We start from the raw sequence: 20,985 nt of genomic DNA, 5'->3' as shown, positions 1-20,985 counted from the left end.
TCTAATAAATCATAATAGGAGTTTGTTCTTTCCCCATTCCTTTGCTCAATTTATCTTACACTTAAGTATTTGTGATCATGGATTAATATATTTTGATAATGAAAATCTGAAATAACATGTTTCAGTATGCGACTGTTTCAGGATAATTATATATCCTCCCCTTTTCTAGTCTAAAAATGATTTTCATTAAAAATGACTTTTTAAAATGAATTTTTCTTATCCTTATAAACTTTTTTACCTGATAGTCTATGGTGAATTTTATAGTAACTTGTTTTGTTTTACATTCTTAACCCATCAGATTCTAAAAGAAAAGGATGAATTGAAAAGTCAGCTTTATGCAGCATTACAACAGGTAGAGAATCTTAGAAAGGAGTTGAATGAGGTCTTAACCAAGCGTGCCCTTCAAGAGGAAGAGCTTCGCTCTAAGGAGAAGAAACTAAATGATGTTAAGTCTCATCAAGCTGAGCTTGAGATGGAAGTCAAGAATTCCCTGGACAGCATTCATAGACTAGAAGGTGAATTGAAAAAGCAGAATAAGAGTCATAGTCAGATAAAAATTGAGAAGGCTCACCTGGAGGAAGAAATTGCAGAGCTAAAGAAGAGCCAGGCCCAGGACAAAGTTAGACTTCTTGAGATGCAGGAGTCCATCAAGAATTTGAGTGCCATTCGAGCAGATCTGGCTAATAAATTGTCTGAGGAAGAGAAAGCCAAAAAAGCAGTGCTTAAGGATCTTGCTGACCTCACAGCCCAATCAAAATCCAGGGATGATGAAACAGCTACCATCATTACACAGTTAAAGCTAGAACGAGACGTTCACCAAAGGGAGCTGGCAGATCTCACATCATCACTGCAGAGTGTGAAAACGAAACATGAGCAAAACATCCAGGAGCTGATGAAGCACTTTAAGAAGGAAAAGAGTGAAGCAGAGAATCATATTAGGACATTAAAGGTACCTTGCTGAATTATCTTGGTAATACTGAAGGAATTTATTCTGGTGACTCATGAAGTTAATAAAGCGTAAACTTTTAGAGATCATTCTGTATTCCCAAGCACTGAAGGCAAGATAAAACCAACAATAAAGTGGTTTATTCATGCCTGTTTGGCCAGGTTGAAATGACCTATAGCAGCCAACTGGGAGTACTTATTTTAGAGTATTGAAACCCTTCTAAAAGAACAGTTAGCTATTTTGGGATTTCAGGAAAAGTAGAGGTGGCAGTAAGTGGTAGACCTGAAACGTGCCCTCATTCAACATTTATTACCTCCTAAAATATAAAAGGCAAAGACTTGTCAAGGCCATAGATGCTGTAACCACGGTTCTTATTAGTATGGTAACTAAAGTGGATCAGCTTATAGGCTGTGTAAAACAAAGACTTTTGAGATTTACCCTTTCTGTTCCAAATCAAAGTTGCCGAGATAAATTCCTAATTGAGACCTTGCATTTATTTAGAGGACTGTTTCTAAGGTGCTATGGCATTTGTTATCACTGTTCAGGGCAATCATTTGATATCATGATTGTCAGGAATGTGATAAATCTATCCAAGTTCCCTAATCTATTTTTTCTCTATAGTACTTATTATTACATAATACAGATTACATACTACATATTTATTTTTGTTATTCTCCCTTTATTAGAATGAAAACTCCATGAGGACTGGGATTTGAGTCTGTTGTATTTATAGCTATAACTCCAATGCCTCAAATAGTTCTGGAACCTTGTAAATACTGTTAAATAGATAAATGAATAGATAAATATTTAGAGGTTAGTTATATTTTTTAAAAAAGTTTTTGTCTTTAATGTTTACTACTTTAAAAATATTTAAACTGCAAGATGAAATTATATTGAAGTAGCTGACATTTGTAGAATGCTATACCTATTTAATGGATTCTTTCCCTGTCCTGTGTAGCCTTATGACAATAGTGGATTTAGGGTCATTGGGTTAGGTAGATCAGAACAGACACTGGAAGAGTAGGGAGGAGATCCTTATTATAGTTCACTGGTTCTAAGAAGCATCAATTTTAAGATGCATCATTGCTTAATCTACTAAGAAAAATACTGCCTTCTGCCTATGAAGCTAAGACATACTATCAAGTATAAAACAATCCAAACCAGAGATAATTAAAATGTGAAAAATGTTTTAATATTGATTAAATATGGTATGGTATAATATTTATCCTTCAGAGTTGACGAAGGTATAAACAAAAGTAGAATATGGGATATGAAAAGGAACTGATCTAAAAGAAAATAAACTATATTATATGCTAATTGGTTGACTGGGACTATAATAAACTACTAGTAAACATTTTTGTAACAAACTATATCAGAGACTGCTATTATTCATGTAATACTGACATCATCCCCATACATTGTGTGGTATTATTTTCTCCCTGAGGAGGAAATTGTGATTTGAGAATTTTAAGTAACTTGCCTAAAGACTTACTGCTGGAGTTTGGTATAAATAGGACTTAAACCTATGTGGTCAAATGCCTGAGTTCTTAATTATTTTTATTCCTGGAAAGGTTTAGATTCAAGGATGACTAATTAATGACTCTGGTGACTAAGTAGGTAATGATGCTGTTTGCCAACATAGAAAATACAGAAAGAACAGATTTGGAGAGAAGGGTGGCAAATCTAGTTTTTAGCATATTGAGTTACATGGGAGGGACTTTAAGAATAACCATGAACATCCTGGTACAGCAGTTTAGTAAATAATGAATGAGTCAGGAGTTGAGGGAGAAATTGAGATTAGAGTGAAATATTTTGGAACCAGTAATGTGTTGTGGCAGTTGAAATTATGGCATTTGGATATTAAATGTAAGAGACAAACTAAAAGAAGTAAAAATGTTGACATTCCATTTAGCAGAGGTTGACAGAAAAAGTTCACGGTAGATGTGAGGGAACTGGCTAAAACACAGAGTGAACAGCACTCAATAGAGACCCGGCATCTTTTTATCTGAAGGAAAAGATGAAGGAAGCCAGTAAGATTGGGACACTTAATAGAGGTGGTCTTGGGAGTTGAAGAGACTGAAATTCTCTTTCTTGTCTCTGAAGTAGAATAGGGTAGTGATGGGAGGAATTTATGAGCAGTGAAGACAAAAACTGCTGTGAAGACGGATCAACTGCTTGAGACTAGGCTGGGGCGTGAAAGTACTGCTACATGGTTGAAACTTAAGGAAAAGTATCCTTGGCAAAGGAATAAGGGATGCAAATCTATGATGATAGGTTGTTTATTCGGTTACAAATTCTTATACTGAAGTGCCCATTTTCAGAGTAGTAGTTGCTTATAGACTTACTGTTATTTAGGTTGTATAATAACCTATATGTTACTAACCAGGAGGTAGTAATTTATCAAATTAGAGCAAGTTCAGGATTATTTCTATAAGAACATAATTCTCACATTCAGATATGCTTTCTTGAGTGGGAGATGAAGTATTGGTGGTAACAGCCAGACACCTGACAGGATCTGAATATGTCATGTGTCATAGTGGAAAAAGGATATGGGCTGTTTAATTCAGACTACCTAGACATACCTCCAAGTTGCTTCTCTACTTTCACCTAGTTCCTCTTTTCACTCCCAACTTCTCCCTTGCAGCCCTCAGATACCTCCTAATTGTATTTTCTCAAATATGTATTTAAATGTATCACTTCTTACTCAAAAACCATGTTGACTATTTACTGTCTCTGGAACAAAGTCTCTACCTTAGCGCAGCCTTCCTTCCTGTGGCCCCATCTTACTTGTGCACATTAATGGTATTTTTATATTCCCCAATCTCTGCATAAAAATATATAACAGTTCCCCATACATTCATTTCATTGCTTTTTCTCTATTTGGATTGGCCTTTCCACTGATCTGCAGGGGAAAAAATTTTGCCTAAACCTTTAAGGCCCAATTAGTTTTATACTTCTTTTATAGATGCACTAAAGTTGGAATAAATCTCAGCAGAGGCTGGGATAAATTGCTCAGTTCTCTTTATTTCATAGCTCTTCGTTGGTTTCTCCAGTGTAGCACATGGAGGCTGCCTTATATTTTGGTTTGCTGGTGTTCAGGTCTTTTTACCCACGTTCCTGTCTTATAGCATCTAGCGCTATATAGCAAGATACTCAGTGGGTGTTGGGTTTAAATATTTGAAAAACTGAAAATCAGAGGATTTGTTCTCAATGTGTTCTGGGATCTACCTAGTTTGAATTTCCCCATGTAACATGGAGAAAACTGATTTTCTTGTCCTTTAGGAAATGCTTTGAATTCATTTAGAATACAACAACTAAAGCATTTTAAGAAATTTCTTCAGTGTTAAGAACTTATAATTCACATGTTTTCTGATCCTCTAGAACCTGTAAACATTTTTTGATGTTTTAATTTGAAAGACTGAGGTCTGAATGGGGTGTTGTGCTGTTCCCTAATGTAGGACCAGAGATTGTGAGGGCCCAGTAGTATCAAAAAAGTTACCCTAAGGAATAGTCTCCACCTTAAGCTTTTTTTTTTTTAATATAATACTACACTTTTACTTATTTATGATAAGTAAAAAAATGTTGACAGCAAAGATATTCACAGATTTAGTATACTAAATTATGAACAGTAGAATTTTAGACAAGTGGTTCTATAAATGTTACATTTTTGTGTCCTTCAGCATCACATAATTTATTATTTTATCAGTATAATAAGCTCTGATACATTATTCACATTTTTCTCTGTACAAATTAGTTGTACTTCATGTAGAATCTCCTTTCTCATGCCTATTTTTATATTTAAATTTAAAGTGTTTTACTGACATGTTCTAATTGTTATGAACATTTTCAGGATATTGGACTATCATCTTATTGTAGTTTCAACAAAGTTATTTTATACAGCTTTTTATTGGAACCAAAAGATGCAGGATTGAAGTTCTATACTTTTATTGCTAGGCCATATGTTCTTAATCAAGTTACTTCACCTTTTTATGTCTTACCAACAAATCAGGAATAGTAAAATTCTTGCATATCACTGGATTGTTGTGTTGTAAATCCTAAAATTAAAAGTAATAAAAAATACAATAAGTTTTTAGTTTGATTAGGAATTGATGTGCTAATAAGTATAGAGAAGCATGTACTTCAGGGGGCAAAAATCGCTGGTTGGTAGAATTTGCCCAGCTCAGAGGTATAAATATCCCCATCTAGGTTGATTTCAAAGGAGACATCTCTGAACATGGGATAAGTTAGTGGAGGAGGAACACATTTGTCTTCTGAGAATCTGAGCTGGCTATAGCACATCACCAACCTTTGGGAGAAACCTTGTTTACCTATGCTTTTTATAGGACATAAGAAAAAAATAAAAGCATTCTACTGAAACTTAAAATTGTAATTGAACAATTTTCCTGATGAGAGACTTTATTTTGTAAATTTATTTTTGGGCTGTGATTATAGGCTTGCTCAAAAAAAAAAAATCAATTCCCTAGTTAATTCAAAGTGACATCAGGTCTTGGGTGAATTTTGTGAAATATAGATTCTGTCTAAAACTCACGAAACTTCTTCCTTTTAGGAAGTTGTTTCAATTATTATGTTCCTATACACCTAATTGAACACACATAATAAACTTATACAAGCAAAAGAAGCAGGTACATTTTAGGCATTAACACACATATTTTAAACATATTATATGCAGTTGCTTATAGATTCTTAGTAACTGTAGGTATGGCCAGTTAGCATTGAAAGTTGCACCCAGATGGCTTTTAAAAAACTTACGATATTGTTCCTTTTGAGTGGCAGAGTGATGGAGTAGTTGAAACACAAACATTAGAAAGAATTCCTGGTTCAAATCCTGGCTCTACATTTCCTCACTATTTACCTTGGGTAACTTACTAACTTTTTTCTGCTTCAGCCTCAAAACAGGGGTCAACAAGGCAATAATTTTGTCTCCCTGATTAGTTTTTGTGAGGGTGACATAAAGACAAACTGTACACAAAATGCCTTAGAGAAGTTTCTGACACCTGCTATTTGCATTGTTATCTTAAGATTCTTTAGGTTTATATACTGGATCACTCTTGAATTCCATGTACAGAATAGATTATTCCTAATGTCTTTTTTTTTTGAGAGAGAGAGAATTTTTTTTTAATATTTATTTTTTAGTTTTCGGTGGACACAACATCTTTTTATTTTTATGTGGTGCTGAGCATCGAACCCAGCCCCCCGAGCATGCCAGGAGAGCTCGCTACTGCTTGAGCCACATCCCAGCCCTGATTATTCCTAATGTTTATCTTTTAAAACAATTTTGATTACATCCAAATATAGATTGATATTTTAATAATATCAATTTTTGCTACTTCAGACTGATTAGTTTCCTCAGCTGTAAAAGAAGCTTAGCATTCCTGCTCTAACTCCAGGATTTTATTATTTTACTTTTTTCAAACAATTTGGTCATAGCCAGTGGACTTTCTTTCTTCTTCTTTTTGTCTTAGGCAGACATTTTACTACCCTATTGGTGCTGAAATAAAATCTCGCAGTATTAACTTTTAGTTTCTTGGCTATTATGATCTTTCTAGGCACCCAAGATTTATATGAATAATTGTATTGTATAGGAAGGACACAATTATCTCCTAAAATCCTTGAGTTAGAAAGAACAGGAATGCTAAGCTTCTTTTATAGCTGAGAAAACTAATCACTCTGAAGTAGCATAGTATTTCCCTTCTGGGACAGTTCTCTAATAACTCCTACCCCTCAGCATTGGAGTTACTTCCTTGTGATTGCCATGTTTCCCAGCCCCTACTGTTATCATTTATTGTTGTCAATGGATGATTGCCTCTGTCTTTTTCTCTGTTCATATCTGTTATCTTTAGTACTTAGTATAGTACTTGTCATTTGGTAAATACTTGCTATCTGGCGATGGGTCATTGAATAAATGCAAAGAACATTTCGTATGTGTTTATTTTAATTTCTTTGTATGAGTACTTTGAGAGAGCTAAAGTTTTATTTTTCCACTTAAAATTGTGTTATTTATTTGAAACAATTTGGTCACAGCCAGTGGACTTTCTTTTCTCCTTCTTTTTGTCTTAGGCAGAAAACTTAGAAGATAAGAACATGGCTAAAGTCCATCGTTGTCAGCTAGAGAAGTTGAAATCACAGTGTGAGAAACTTACAGAGGAATTAACCCAGAATGAAAATGAGAACAAAAAACTGAAGCTAAAATACCAGTGTTTGAAGGACCAACTAGAAGAAAAGGTAAAAATATAAATAAATTCTAATGCAAAAGACATATTAATTTCATAATTTGTGTATACTATATTAAAAAATATAATTGTAGTTTTTCATAGCAAAGTTGTATTAGTGCCAGAAAAAAAATGACAAGTTTATTTGAATGCTGGGAGTTTTATTCTTTCAACCAGTTACCTTCTAATACATTTGATTTACAAATAATCATGTATCTTAAAATAGCAATATAGATATAAGATGAAATGTGCTCTATATGTTTAATATGAATTATAATGCATTCTGCTGTCATATGTAAATATATTAAAAAAAAGAACTAGCAAAAAAAAAGATAGGTCTGGTGAATTATTGAGGACTTTCTGCATGTCAGGTGCTTTAACAAAATTCTGTAGACAGTTGTCTTGAAAATAACAGATATTTGTATCTCATAGTTTGGGAGGCTGGGAAGTCCAAGATCAAGGCACTGGAAGATTCAATTGAAGGTGCATGTCTGATTTCTAGTTGGTGCCTTCATACTGTGTTCTATATTGCAAAAGTAGCAAGGGAGCTTTCTCGGTTCTCTTTTATAAGGGCATTAATCCTCATGAGGGTTAATGAAAGAAACAGAAAGCAAATTTAAATATTTTGTCTTCTGTGTTGATTTCTTGTCAGAAGATGACCTCAAAAAGTAGTGACTTCTACTTTTAATTCTAAAAATTCTGAGTATTCTACCCAACATGGTAGTACTTGAAATAAATTTACATATCATTAACCACCTTCATGACCTAATTACCCCTCAAAAGCCCCACCTCCAAATACCATCACATTGGAGACATGGTTTCAACATATGGATTTGGGGGAGACACAAAACATTCAATCTGTAGGTGTTAGGGTTCTTTGATCCATGAGAAAACTAAGGTTCAAAATAAAGTATCTGTGGTTAAATGCTTTTTATGAGCTAATTCTCATAGTAATTTTTAAAATTGATAGTATTCTGATTCTTATAGTTGTGGAGAGGGAAAGTTAAGGAGATTGTTACCTTTGGTATATCCCCACATGTCGTTCTTCTCAGTAGATATGTAAATTTATTTCAAGTAACTACCATTTATGGCACGTTGGGTAGAATACTCAGGATTTTTAGAAGTCACTACTTTTGAGGTTGACTTCTGACAAGAAATCAACAAGGAAGAGAAGACAAAATATTTAAATTTGCTTTCTGTTTCTTTCATCAACTTCCAAAAAGAATTTTCAGTGGAGTGTGACAGAAGTCAAATGTTAAAAAGATTGTTAAAGTACAGATAATGGAAAAAGGTGGTATAGACATGAGCTGAATGAATACTGTACTAGCTGAGGGTTGCATAAATCCACAAAGAAAGAACTGCCACTGGGTGGGCCATCATAAAAGTGTTCATTAACTTTTAGGAAGAAACTTTCTTAATCCTTTGCTCTCCTTCCTTCTTTTTTAGTTTGTGATGTTTACCTAGTGTATATATTTGTGCATATATTTGTATGTGTATATTAATCCCAGTGATTGTTAAAACCAAGAATAAGTTAGATTGGAATTCATGGTTTAATGGGGCTCCTAAATTTCAATTTATAAGGTGGACAATAGCTGAAATTTAGTTCTTATTTCATGTTTTGCTTTGATTGAATGCCGCAACACACAGCTAAATCAATCAGGGTCACTCCAGGTGAATTGAGTTGGCACAAAATAATCACACAGAGACAGAGAAAATACCTTTTTTTGGGGGTTCTACTACAGCTCCTAGGCCTCAGCTCCTCCAAGGGAAGCAAGAGAGGCAGAATAAAGACCGAGAGCACATCTGAAACCATCCTATTTATTGAGGAGGGGCTGTTCCATAGAACATTCCATCCAAGAAAGGTAAGGGGTAGTATTACAGAAAAACAAGAAGGCAGCCCACTCCCACTGGGTAATGCCTACTCCTCTGCTGAGTGGAGATGGGGATCCACTTGCTTCTGCACACAGCTGGAACCAATCTCAACATTTCCATTGCTCAAAGCTAGAATGTGCTCAACTCTTATATGGCAGTTCCAGACAATTGAATCTAATGTTCATACATATTTAGTGTATCTGTGACCAGCGCATAGTTGCTGTGGAGATAATGATAATTTTTCCAACTTTCTATAATTAAAATATAGCCAGAAGATTGTGTTTAAACATTTTATATTTCCTTATCTACATTTAAGAATGTTTAAAGTTTACACTTTACACATTAAAATATAAATGTAAAGTTTATCTTGCTCTGCTTAAATGTTTCTTCAGTGATTATGTTTGAGATGTTTCATATATATACACACACACACACACACACACACATATATATATATATGTATGTATATATGCATTATCACACATCCAGATAAATGCAGCATTCACTTAAGCATTCATTATGAGACAGGCATATATCCTCAGAATGGAATATAGATAAGAAAACTGGTCTGTAGTTGATCCTTTTAGTTGTTAAAACTATATACAGGATGAATATCTCTTTTTAAAAATGTTTAGGACCAGAAATGTTTAAGATTTTGGAGTTTTTTTAGCTTTTGGAATATTTATGTATATATAATAAGATATTTTAGAAATAGGACCAAGTCTAAACACATATCCCAAAGATAATTTTATACAATATTTTTAGTATGCCAGTGTTTTGATGATGATCTGTCATATGAGGTCAGATGTGGAATTTTTCACATGTGTTGTCCTGTCATCACTAAAAAAAATCTTAATTTGGAGCATTTTGAGTTTTAGAATTTTGGATTAGAGATGTTCAACCTGTGGTCAAGTCCTGAAAATTTATACTAACGTAGAGGAAAAATGACCATGTATACTAAAATGGTATGTAATCTTAAAGACACAAACACACAAACACAAATATATATATCACACACACATACACATAAGTTGTTTCTCTGTCCTGTAGGGGATTGGTTCCAGTGTCTCCCAAGGATAGCCAAATCTGTAGTTGCTCAAGTCCCTTATAAAAAGGTTATATAATATTTGTATTTAATTTATGTATGTCTTCCTGTATATTATGTCATCTCCACATTACTGAAATACAATGTAAATGCTATGTAAGTAGTTGTTATATGGTATTAGTTAGGGAGTAATGACCAAGGTAAAGTCTGTAAATTTTTGGTACACATTTTTTTTTTTCAATATATGGTCAGTTGAATCCTGGATTTGGAGGATATGGAGGGCGGATTGTACACCTTATTTTTCTTCAATATTTATTTTGGTTTTAAATGATCATGCTTTTGATTGATTTAACTGTGTTTGCCCATATCTTAGTATGGATAGGTGTGAATCAAAATTTTAATGGATTGTGTCATCTATAGACAGAGCCTTTTTCTTTGAGAGATAGCATAGCATTAGTTATTATGTCAAAATGGTGAATTTGCATCCTTGTACTACAAAGCAATAGTAACAAAAACAGTGTGGTACTGGTACCAAAACAGGCAGGTGGACCAATGGTACTGAATAGAGGACTCAGAGACCAATCCACAAAATTACAACTTTCTTATATTTGATAAAGAGGCTAAAAGCATGCAATGGAGGAAGGATAGCATCTTCAACAAATGGTGCTGGGAAAACTAGAAATCCATATGCAACAAAATGAAGCTGAACCCCTTTCTCTCGCCATGCACAAAAGTTAACTCAAAATGGATCAAAGAGCTTGATATCAAATCAGAGATTATGCGCCTGATAGAAGAAAAAGTTGGCTCTGATCTACATATTGTGGGGTCGGGCTCCAAATTCCTTAATAGGACACCCCATAGCCCAAGAGTTAAATACAAGAATAAACAAATGGGATTTACTTAAACTAAAAAGTTTTTTTCTCAGCAAGAGAAACAATAAGAGAGGTAAATAGGGAACATGCATCCTGGGAACAAATTTTTACTCCCCGCACTTCAGATAGAGCCCTAATATCCAGAATATACAAAGAACTCAAAAAATTAAACAATAAGATAACAAATAATCCAATCAACAAATGGGCCAAGGACCTGAACAGACACTTCTCAGAGGAGGACATACAATCAATCAATAAGTACATGAAAAAATGCTCACCATCTCTAGCAGTAAGAGAAATGCAAATCAAAACCACCCTAAGATACCATCTAACTCCAGTAAGAATGGCAGCCATTATGAAGTCAAACAACAATAAGTGTTGGCGAGGATGTGGGAAAAAGGGTACACTTGCACATTGCTGGTGGGACTGCAATTTGGTGCGGCCAATATGGAAAGCAGTATGGAGATTCCTGGGAAAGCTGGGAATGGAACCACCTTTTGACCCGGCTATCGCCCTTTTTGGACTATTCCTTGAGGACCTTAAAAGAGCATATTATAGGGATACTGCCACATCAATGATCATAGCAGCACAATTCACAATAGCTAGACTCTGGAATCAACCTAGATGCCCTTCAATAGATGAATGGATAAAAAAAGTGGCATTTATACACAATGGAGTATTACGCAGCACTAAAAAACAACAAAATCACGGAATTTGCAGGGAAATGGATGGCATTAGAACAGATTATGCTAAGTGAAGCTGGTCAATCCTTAAAAAACAAATGCCAAATGTCTTCTTTGATATAAGGAGAGCAACTAAGAACAGAGCAGGGAGGAAGAGCATGAGGAAAAGACTAACATTATACAGAGACGAGTGGTGGGAGGGAAAGGGAGAGAGAAGGGAAACTGTATGGAAATGGAAAGAGACCCTCATTGTTACACTTAATTACATATAAGAGATGGTGAGGGGACAGGGGGGAAAAAACAAGGGAGAGAATTGAACAACAGCTGATGAGGTAGAGAGGGAAGATGGGAGGGAAGGGGAGGGGGGATAGTAGGGGATAGGAAAGGTAGCAGAATACAACAGTCACTGATATGGCATCATGGAAAAATGTGGATGCGTAACCGATGTGATTCTGCAACTTGTATTTGGGGTAAAAATGGGAGTTCATAACCCACTTGAATCAAATGCATCTTTTTGAGTGTGGCTTTAGTTAAGTTGCCTAAACATTAATGCCTCAGTTTTTATCAGCCTTTAACATTATAATAATTTCTTTATTTTAAGATTAAATGTGAAAATGTAAGCAAAGTACTTGGCCCATTATCTGGTATCTGATATATCAGTTATTGGTAGCTGCTATTATTGTGTTTTCAAGTATTTCTGATTAATGATTCAACCCAGCAATCAACTGCCTGTGATCTACACATTAATATGAAAATAATCATATTGGCAATAATATGCCTGTGGTCTACCTTATTATAAAACCATAGAACTGTGCAGATGAGAGGTTTAGAACCAGACTGTATTGAATCATTTGAGACAGATGTTCCACAAAGGAAGCACCCATGTGAAAATAACTGGCAGTTCTATTAACAAGTGATTTTTTGAAGGCATGTGGTAAAGAAACCAAACAGGTGGGCAGTTTTATAGTTATGCTTGCTAATGGAGGAGAGAAATCACATCCTTGTATTTTTTTTCCATCTCTAAGATAAGGCATAGAACCTGAGAAATAGCAAATAATTTATAGTTTAATTAAAGAGAAGCAGGTAAATGTGTATACACACAAACATATACAAATACAATCACATGTGCATGTGCATGGGTAAGGGGCCCAGACTAGGTAAAATAAAATAAGGCAAATTAAGTTTTCAGTGAAGGAAAGCCCAATGAACTAATAGACCAAAGATCTCTGTTTAAGCAATGTAGTAAACTTGAAAAATTAGTCAAAGGGGATTAACAATGTGGCTCTACTGTAATCAAAAGGAAACTTTGTTTTCCTCATAAAATGATATTCTTGCTTGTCCATTTTCAATATAAATACATGAGTTACTAGACATGCACAATGTTTCTAAAAATTTCATGTTATTTTAACTGTATGCTTTGTTGTAGGCTGTTTCTAGTCTTATTATTACTTTGATAAACTTAGAAATGTCAAAACTACATCAAAGTTCATATAAAGTGTTAGCACCAGTGCCAGCATCAATCAGTGGTAGAGATTGCCATTAGTATATTTGGACAGAATAACTAACTTTGGCATATTTTCCTCGTATATTCAATGGTAATCTGTGGTAATACAATGAATTTTTTTTAACATTTGATTTTGCTTTATCAAATGTTATTTTCCAATTTTACATGACAAAGAGAACAAGTATTTTGCAGAACTTTTATATATGCATTTAAGACTTTATTAAGAGCTTCTTACCAGGGAAGAATCACTCCTGAAATGTTAGACAAATGAAACTATAGTATCATTAAAATTAATTGTTTCCTTTGTTTAAATTTTGTAGGAAAATATTTTCTGTTTTGTTCCAGAAAGATCCTATTGATATTAATCTTTTGATTCTTCTGACATTTACCTAGAAACTCATAATACTGTTTATTTTATTAGAAACATATCTTTTTTGATTTTAGTGGAATATGTATCAACAAGAGTTAGATAATTAAATCATTTTTGCTTAGTAAGAGCATCAGTTTACATAGTGAAAGTTTCATAATAATGTGTCTGATCTAAGTTTGGAGAAATTTTATATTCAAATAGGTATTTAATAATGATACTGGCTATTGTCGAAATCACAAGTAATTTGCAGACATATTAAAAGAAGGAAATTTTAATTTTGAACATTTGCATAGTACATTAGAGCTGGTGCCTAAAATTAAGAAAAGACTGTATTATAGAAGATTCAGTTTATACTCTATGTATTCTTTTGGTCTTTTGTTCTTAGGATTGTGGCCATATTCTCAAAAACATTTTAAATATTTTGTTCAGGTATATTTATAAACAATGAGAAAAAATTTGAAAAGAAAATGACAAAAACATTCTTATTGTTTTCCTAAGTCCAACACAAACATAATGAAAATATTTGTTTTCCAGTGTTAGTGAAATAATGATTTTACTAGTTGCATTCATTTTTAACTATATAAGAAAATGAGAAATTCTAGGTATAAAGAATATGTTATTATATAATGTTACCAGAAATATGAGAAAGTGCTTCTTGCCAATAGTTATTGAAACTTGGAGGAAGCCAGTGGTTACTGCCACGTTCATTTTACTTTTCTCCTGTAATTCGCCCATTATCACATCCATATGTGGAACTTTTCTCTGTCGTAGGAGATGCTTTCATATGGATACTATACCTTTTAGTTAGCCTGGACAGTGTTGGAATATTCTTTAGTACTTTCAGTTTTTTCTGCTCCACAAGAATCTGTATGCTAAATTTGTGCAACCAATATGGAAAGCAGTATGGAGATTCCTTGGAAAAGTTGGAATGGAATCACTATTTTACCCAGATATCCTACACCTCAGTTTATCCCCCAAGGACTTAAAAAACAGTATACAATGGTGACATAGCCACATCAATGTTTATAGCAGCACAATTTACAATAGTTAAATTGTGGAACCAACCTAGATGCCCTTCAATAGATGAATGGATAAAGAAAAATATGGTATATATATGCAATGGACTATTACTCAGCATTAAAAGAGAATAAAATCATGGCATTTGCAGGTAAATGGATGGAGTTGGAGAATATTATGCTAAGTAAGCCAATTCCCAAAAACCAAATCTCAAATGTTTTCTCCATATGAATATGCTGATCTATAATGGGGATGGGGATGGGAGCATGGGAAGAATGTGGGAACTTTAGATAGGGCAAAGGTGAGGGAGAGTAAGGAAGAGGGTATTGGGTAGGAAAGATGGTGTAATGATTAGACATCATTACCCTAAGTACATGTATGAAGACACGAATGGTGTGAAAATACTTTGTGTACAGTCAGAGACATGAAAAATTGTGCTCTATATGTGTACTATAAATTGAAAGGCATTATGCTTATATATTAAAAATTAGAATAAATAAATAAGTTAAAAAAGAATAAATGGAATGGATTCAAAACTAAAAAGATTCTCAGCAAAAGAGAGAGCCTACATTTTGGGAGCAGATTTTTTTTCCACAATGACGTTAAATATAGAGCATTCATCTCCAGGAAATATAAAGAACTCAAAAAAATTAACACCAAAAAAAATGCAATTAATAAATGAGCTAAGGAGCTGAATAGACAATTCTCAGAAGAAAATATACAGTTGATCAACAAATATATGAAAAAAATGTTCAACATCTCTAGTAATTAGAGAAATGCAAATCAAAACTAAGCTCTAAGATTTTATTTCACACCAGTTAAAATGGCAGTTATCAAGATTATTCAACAACAAAAAGTATTGGCAAGGATGTGAGGGACTGTACATTGGTGGGATTGCACATTGGTGCAACCAATCTGGAAAACAGTGTTGAAATTCCTTGGAAAACTTGGAGTGGAACCACCATTTGACCCAGCTATCCTACTCCTTAGTCTATACCCAAAGAACTTAAATTAGCAGAATACTATAGTAACGCAGCCATATCAATGTTTATAGCAGCTCAATTCACAATAGCTAAACTGTGGAATCAATCTAGATGCCCTTTAATAGATGAATGGTTAAGAAACTGTGGTATATATCCACAATGGAATATTACTCAGCATTAAAAGAATAAAATTATGGTATATGCAGGTAAATGGATAGATTTAGATGCCGCAGTCTGGCTGGATACAATTCAGGAGCCACTTATCAAAAGAAACAAACTTTATTTTTAGAACACACACCACACCACACAGCTCCTCAGGAAAAACCCTCAGAGCCCAACTGCCACCACCGGCTTCCCATAAGCCTCTCCACTTCCCCCACTCCTCCTGCTTTTGAGGCTGATTGGCTGGGTCGCATGGGCGGAGCCAAAAAAAGTCCCCCAATGAGCAGCTCCATCGTCTGAAAGGGTGGAGAAACAGCCCAATGAGCATCACTGCAGAGGAGCCAATCAGTTGGCAACTAGAAGTTTGCTGGGGCCACTGTGAGCCAATCATTAGCTGGCAGCTGGAAGTTTGCTGGCAGCTGGAAGTTTGCTGGGGCCCTTTCAGCTGTGGCTCTCAACAGTTAGAGAATGTCATGCTAAACAAAGTAAGCCAATCCTACATAACCAAAGGCTGAATGTTTTCTCTGATTAGTGGAGGTTGATCCATAAAGGGGGTGGCATGGGAAAAATTGAGGAACTTTGGGCAAAGGGGAGGGAAAGGAGGGGTAAGGAGATGGGGACAGGAAAGATGGTGGAATGAGATGGACATCATAACCCTAGGTACATGTATGACTGCATATATGGTGTGATGCTGTGATGCTACATCATGTACAGCGAGAGAAATGAAAATTTTTGCTGCAGTTGTGTACAATGAATCAAAAATGCATTCTGCTGTCATACATACCTAATAAGAATAAATAAATAAATAAATTTTAAAAAAGAATCTGTATGTTAGCTTTTGTTTAACAAGATTATGTCAGAGTTCATATGGTGGCCCTGCACAGTTGAAACAAAGATGATATTGCCGTCACAGCATTTTTCATCAGTGTGATTATAAAGTGTAATATCACCTTGAACATTATCAATTTCCACTATCTTATTTTATAGATGACCTTTTGTCCCAAAGAGTTGTTCCAGAACTATAGCTTTCCTTTAATAGAACTGGAAGTAGAACTCAGGGTTACCAATTCTGTTTTTTCCCATTGTATCAGACTTGGTAGGAATCATGTCCACCAGTATAAAGACTTTGTAAATTATTTGAGATGCTCTACTTTCTAACTTAATACTTCTTATTTCAATTGCTATACTTAGTTGTCTTTAGAGGACCTTATTTTTTTATTAGAGCATCATTTTTATACAAGAATGAAGTTCATTTTGTCAAAGTCATATATGCAAGGAATTTAATTAATTTTAATCCCCACTGTCCCCTCCCCCCTTCTTTTTTTTCTTTCCCTATTCTCTATTGTCTTCTCAACTTCTTTTCATCTAAATTTATATAAAGGTAAAGTTTCCTTTATATATGACATAATGTGATTTTGTTATCACAGTATATAAACAATATAAACTTGTTCTCCTCTTCTTCATTGATCTTCCCTATATCTTTTGATATCCTCTTCTCTCCCCAACCACTTTCTTTCCCTTATTTTGTTCTAGCCTCTACATATGAGAGAAAACATTTCACTCTTGATTTTTTGAGTCTTTTATTTTACTTAGTACAATTTTCTCCATTTCCATCTATTTATTGGCAAATGCCATTATTTCATTCTTCTATGGCTGTGTAAAACTCCATTCTTGTGTATATATACACCGCATTTTCTTAATCCATTCATCTATTAACATGGCATCTGGGTTGATTCCATAATTTGGATGTTGTGAATTGTTCTGCTGTAAATATAAATGTGACTGTATTAGTTTAGTATGCTAATTTTAGTTCTTTTGGATAAATATTTAGGAGTGGGATGGCTGGATCAAATGGTGGTTTCATTCCTAGTGTTTTCAAGAATTCTCACACTGCTTTCCAAAGTGGTTGTACTAATTTTCAGTCCTATCAACAATGTAAGAGGGTACCTTTTCCCCCACATTGTAGCTAGCATCTATTATTATTCATGTTCTTTGTAATTGCCATTCTAATTGGAATGAGGTGAAATCTTAGTGTAGCTTTGCATTTATTTCTTGGCTATTTTGTCTTTTCATTTGAGAAGTTTCTGTTTAGTTCTTTTGCCCATTTATTGATTGAGCTTTTTTTTTTTTGACATTGAGTTTTTAAGTTCTTCATATATATATACTGGGTATTAATCCCCTGTCACAGGTGTAGATGACAAAGATTTTCTCCCATTCCATAGGCTCTCTCTTTACTCTTAATCATTTCCTTTGCTGTTCAAAAGCTTTTTAATTTGATGGCAGTCTACTTATTGAGTCTTGTTTTTTTTTCTTAAGCTTTAGGGGTCTTTTTGAGGAAGTTGGTGCCTGCACCTATCGGATGGAGTGTTGAGTCTAAGTGTCAGTTGCAAGGTTTCTAATTTCTAAGACTTTGATGCATTTTGATTTGACTTTTGTGCAGAGTGAAAGAGATCTCAATTTATTCTTCTACATGTGGATATCCAGTTTTCCCTGCACCATTTACTAAAATTGCCGCCTTTTCTCCAAGGTATATTTACATCACCTTTGTCAATTATCAGATGGCTATAAAAATTTGGGTTTGTCTTTATGTCTTTTGTTATATTCTTTTGGTCTTCATGTTTATTTTGATGCCAATATGTTGTTTTTGCTACTGTGTAGGTCTGAGTATGATTTGAGATTGGGTATTATGATGCCTCCCGTATCCCTTTTGTTGTTTAGAATTGCTTTGGCTATTCTGAATCTCTCATTCTTCTAAATGAGTATTAAGATTGGACATCCCTCTCCTCGCCCCCACAACTCCAGGAAAAATGTTATTGGTATTTTGATGAGGATTGCATTAAATGTATAGTGCCTTTTTCCCCCCCCTTCTTCTTCCTTTTTCCTTTTTGGTACTGGGGATTGAACCCAGAACCGCTATACCACTGAGCCACATACCCCAGTCCTTTTTTATGTTTTGAGACAAAGTCTCACTAAGTTGCTTAGGACCTCACTAAGTTTCTGAGGCTGGTCTCAAACTTATGATTCTCTTGCCTCGGCCTCCCGAGTAGCTGGGATTATAAGCATGTGCCATGTCACCCAGCTGTATATCGCTTTTGTAGTGAGGCATTTTGACTATATTAATTCTGCTTATTTAAAAACATGTGAAATCTTTTCATCTTTTGAGGGAGGACTTTTTTTTAATTCATCTTTTAAGAAGGTAAGAAGATGAAGCAGTTTAGAGATAATTAAAGAGCACAAATTGTGAGACTTTTTTTGTTAGCAGTACTTAGGAACTTAAGTGTTGAATAGATAGCATTGATGGAGATGTAGTTTAGTTCTTACCATGAAATGCTGTTAAATCACTTGTAAAATGAGAACTGGGAACTTATATTAAAGGTAGGGTTATTTTGGATAAAAACACTGGAACTAATTTTCTTATACAAAATGTGGAATGCTGAAACATGGTAATTATAATTCACGAGTTTAATAATGATGCCCATGTTTTCAGATGATGGATACTGCTATTGAGAGTATATAGTGATTAGCCCAAAACTGAGTAGAAACATGGTAGAAACTGGATATAGGAGTACAATTTTCATGTATTTTTCCCTTTTATGACACATGTATCTTATTTTGAACTCTTAGCATTGAATTTAAATTTAGAATTATTATATTCAATAAATTACCATATACTATTACATTTTAGTCTGACATTTTTGGAATGGGAATCAACAATGATTTTCTTAGATATATCTAATTAAAATCTGAAATTTCCACATACAACATATCTGTGAGGGGAAAAATGAATGAGTATAATAGAATTCTGTTTTGGCAATATATAAAGGTTGTTAAATGCTCTCATCACAGTAAAAGAATACAATGTTATCTGTCAATGAAAAAAAGTTGTATTTTGATTTTAATTTGACCATCTGTTTGATAATGCTCTTTTTTGAAGACATGGGAAAAATGTATATGATTGTCAAATTTTTTTTTTTTGTATTCACTACTTTGTAATATCACATTTCCAGATTTTGACTAAGAGCTATTTGATGGTAGCAGGGAGAATTAATTTGATTTTATTTTTTTCTAGAAGAATGAAAAAATAAAAGGAAATGAGCTGTTCAGTTCTAGCATTTTATTTTGATGCTTACATTTTAGGAGACTGCTTTTTCTTTGGTGTTTTAAGTATTTTTAAGTATTTGGTGTTTTAAGCTTTTTAAAAATTTTAAATTCTGAGTAGAATGAAGCTGTAGCCACCATATGTTAAATTTGAAAATAAATTTAAATAAGAAACTCAAAGTAAAAAAGTAGAATGTATATGTAATTATATTACAGAGTCCTATAGTTAAAATAGCATTAAAATAACAAAATGGTCAAAGGTAAAATGATAAGTTTTGCAGTTGTCATTGTTAGAGTGTTTTTAAATGAATAACTTTTAGTCCTTAAGTCTAGAGTGGTCCTTGACTTTTACAAGGAATTGGTTGAAACATCAGAGTGCTTTCTATGTATGAAATACCATGTCAAATGTTAAGGATAAAACTGAGGATGCAAAAGTGAAATGAATGTACAATGGGAATTCAGATGTGGCATTTATGCATGCAGCTGTGGCAGAATTAGGAACATGAAATAAAGTTGTATACAAGAAGTACATGTAGTCTTTACTTTCTGAATTAGAACACAGAGATTAGAAAATGGTGGAGCCATTTTCAAACGTTTTTATTGGTAATGAATTCTGTATTAACCATTTACAATTGAAGGGGTTGATTTAAAATTTTAAATGAATTCCAGGAGGAAAGTTAAAGTTTGTCAGTCATATTGGCACTTGACTTGGGTTTGATTGAGAGGCCTGCCATTTATTTCTTCACTCACTGAATGGTTGTTAATGACAAATTCCTGGGGAGGAGAGTAAACATATTGAACACTTTTCACTAAAAGCCTGTTCTATTTAATTTTATTTATTTCTTTAGTTGGATATGATTCCTATAGTGTAGGTATTAGGCTAAGTAATGCAACTAGGATCAGTTATGGTCTGGAAAATCAAGCAGAGTAGGCCATATAATTACTATATTGCATCTGTTTTAGTGCTTTGCTTGAAGTTAAGCAGTCCTGGATAGCTTTGGTTAATTTTTTTTTTAATTGCCACTTGAAGTGCTTATTGACCTAATTCATTTTGCCATGTAATGTAGATCAAGAAATATTCTGTAGATTTTTGACAAAAAAACCCTAGTATGTGTTTGTGCTCATGGTACACATGAGCTATATTATTTAGAGATTCACTTTTAAACTTTAAATATTATTCCATAAGAACAATGCATGCGTAAG

At 33.9% G+C, this 20,985-nt stretch overlaps 1 protein-coding gene across 4 annotated transcripts in view; it reads left to right on the top strand.

Annotated features, from left to right (window-relative positions):
- The window catches only part of Cep128 (centrosomal protein 128), a 407,740-nt gene that overhangs the window by 126,859 nt on the left and 259,896 nt on the right, over window positions 1-20,985 (top strand). For all 4 annotated transcript variants that reach the window (XM_040274764.2, XM_078050644.1, XM_040274765.2 and 1 more), the window contains exons 16-17: window positions 299-949; window positions 7,025-7,189. In XM_040274764.2, coding sequence (XP_040130698.2) covers window positions 299-949; window positions 7,025-7,189 — 816 coding nt within the window. The remainder of the gene's footprint in view (window positions 1-298; window positions 950-7,024; window positions 7,190-20,985) is intronic.

Source organism: Ictidomys tridecemlineatus, chromosome 5 (genome assembly GCF_052094955.1).
Source record: "Ictidomys tridecemlineatus isolate mIctTri1 chromosome 5, mIctTri1.hap1, whole genome shotgun sequence".
Classification (NCBI taxonomy): Eukaryota; Metazoa; Chordata; class Mammalia; order Rodentia; family Sciuridae; genus Ictidomys; species Ictidomys tridecemlineatus.
The sequence above is the reverse complement of the archived record's forward strand: the minus strand, read 5'-3'. Positions and strand labels throughout refer to the sequence as shown.